This window comes from Brachyhypopomus gauderio, unplaced genomic scaffold, assembly GCF_052324685.1.
Source record: "Brachyhypopomus gauderio isolate BG-103 unplaced genomic scaffold, BGAUD_0.2 sc80, whole genome shotgun sequence".
Taxonomy (NCBI): domain Eukaryota; kingdom Metazoa; phylum Chordata; class Actinopteri; order Gymnotiformes; family Hypopomidae; genus Brachyhypopomus; species Brachyhypopomus gauderio.
This window is the reverse complement of record NW_027506901.1, coordinates 192,501-193,909: the sequence shown is the minus strand read 5'-3', so window position 1 is coordinate 193,909 and position 1,409 is coordinate 192,501. Positions and strand designations below refer to the sequence as shown.

The 1,409-nt window shown below is 42.4% G+C and overlaps 1 protein-coding gene across 4 annotated transcripts in view; it reads left to right on the top strand.

The window, feature by feature from the left end:
- The first annotated feature begins 943 nt into the window (after positions 1 to 943).
- The window catches only part of prps1a (phosphoribosyl pyrophosphate synthetase 1A), a 7,692-nt gene continuing 7,226 nt past the window's right edge, over positions 944 to 1,409 (top strand). For 2 of the 4 annotated variants that reach the window (XR_013125298.1, XM_076991039.1), the window contains exon 1: positions 946 to 1,221. Coding sequence is in view for 2 of the 4 variants with exons in the window: in XM_076991039.1 (XP_076847154.1) it covers positions 1,100 to 1,221 (122 nt within the window). In the remaining 2 variants the exon portion in view is untranslated. Of the gene's footprint in view, positions 1,222 to 1,409 lie in introns of all 4 variants that reach the window. The other 2 variants (XR_013125299.1, XM_076991040.1) reach the window with 2 other exon arrangements.

The window sequence follows — 1,409 nt, the reverse complement described above, 5'->3', positions numbered from 1 at the left end:
TGGTTTTACAGTTCGACTCAGGTTAAGATGTTTTGGTTTTACAGTTCGACTCAGGTTAAGATGTTTTGATTTTACAGTTCGACTCGGGTTCAGATGTTTTAATTTTACAGTTCGACTCAGGTTAAGATGTTTTGGTTTTACAGTTCGACTCAGGTTAAGATGTTTTGGTTTTACAGTTCGACTCAGGTTCAGGTGTTTTGATTTGCTCCATCATTTGGTACCGTTGAATGTAGCTGTTATTGTTATTTAGTGAAAACATTCTGCCATTTTTTACTTTGCAATTCATGTATGATTTATGAATATTTCACTATGCATGTAATTCTAGATTCTCTGCATCACATATGATAATACAGGCAACTTAATGTCTGATACATTTTTCAAAATTCTTATTGCCTGTTGTTTAGTGTGTTGTACAATTTTCTGTGTAACAGCAGTAAAAATGTAAAACAATAACACTGTAACTCAACAACCCTGCAACACAATAGCACAATACCAGTGTAACTCAACAACCCTGTAACACAATAACATTGTAACACAATAGCACAATAACAGTGTAACTCAACAACCCTGTAACACAATAACATTGTAACACAATAGCACAATAACACTGTAACACAATAACAGAGTAACACAATAATAATGTAAATGCTGAATCACTAAACACGGACATGCCCAGTCTGTCTTAGTGTAATTGCACGATTTTTGTTAATGCAGTAAATAATCTTAGAGACGGGGAACATGGTAGGTAACATCTTTTATTTAAAAAATGTATCGATATAAATATGGCGTGCTTGTGACCTGCTACACGTATGTGTCAAGTATTTGCCGTCACGTTTATCGACAGAATAAGCAAATAAATAATAATTAAAAAAAGAAAATACGGAAGTTATTGGTTTCTCGTACGCTTTACGGCACGTCGCCATCCTACCCGGGCGCGCGACACGGTGTGCGGTCACGTGACGCTCGTCCTCGCGCTGTCACGAGCCGGAGACGGAGCGTGCGCGTGACCGGACCGTCTGGACCGTGTGCGGATCTGTCGGACACACTGCAGGACACGCGTTAGTGCAGGACACACATCAGGACCCTGGAACCACCGAGGATGCCCAACATCAAGATATTCAGCGGCAGTTCGCACCCGGACCTGTCGCAGAAGATCGCGGACCGGCTGGGCCAGGAGCTGGGCAAAGTTGTCACCAAGAAATTTAGTAATCAAGAAACGTGGTGAGATTTTTTCCACTTTAGGAACGAATATTTATTCGCGGTACGACTTGATCACGAGACGACAGGACAAGCCTCCCCACATGGTCGGCAGCTAGCTGGTGTCGTAAAGCGTTTTCAGTGTGTAGTCTTTTGTGGTGAGGGCGCCCGCACTGACCTGTGGTCTCTCGGGGGCCAGAGGACTCCATTTC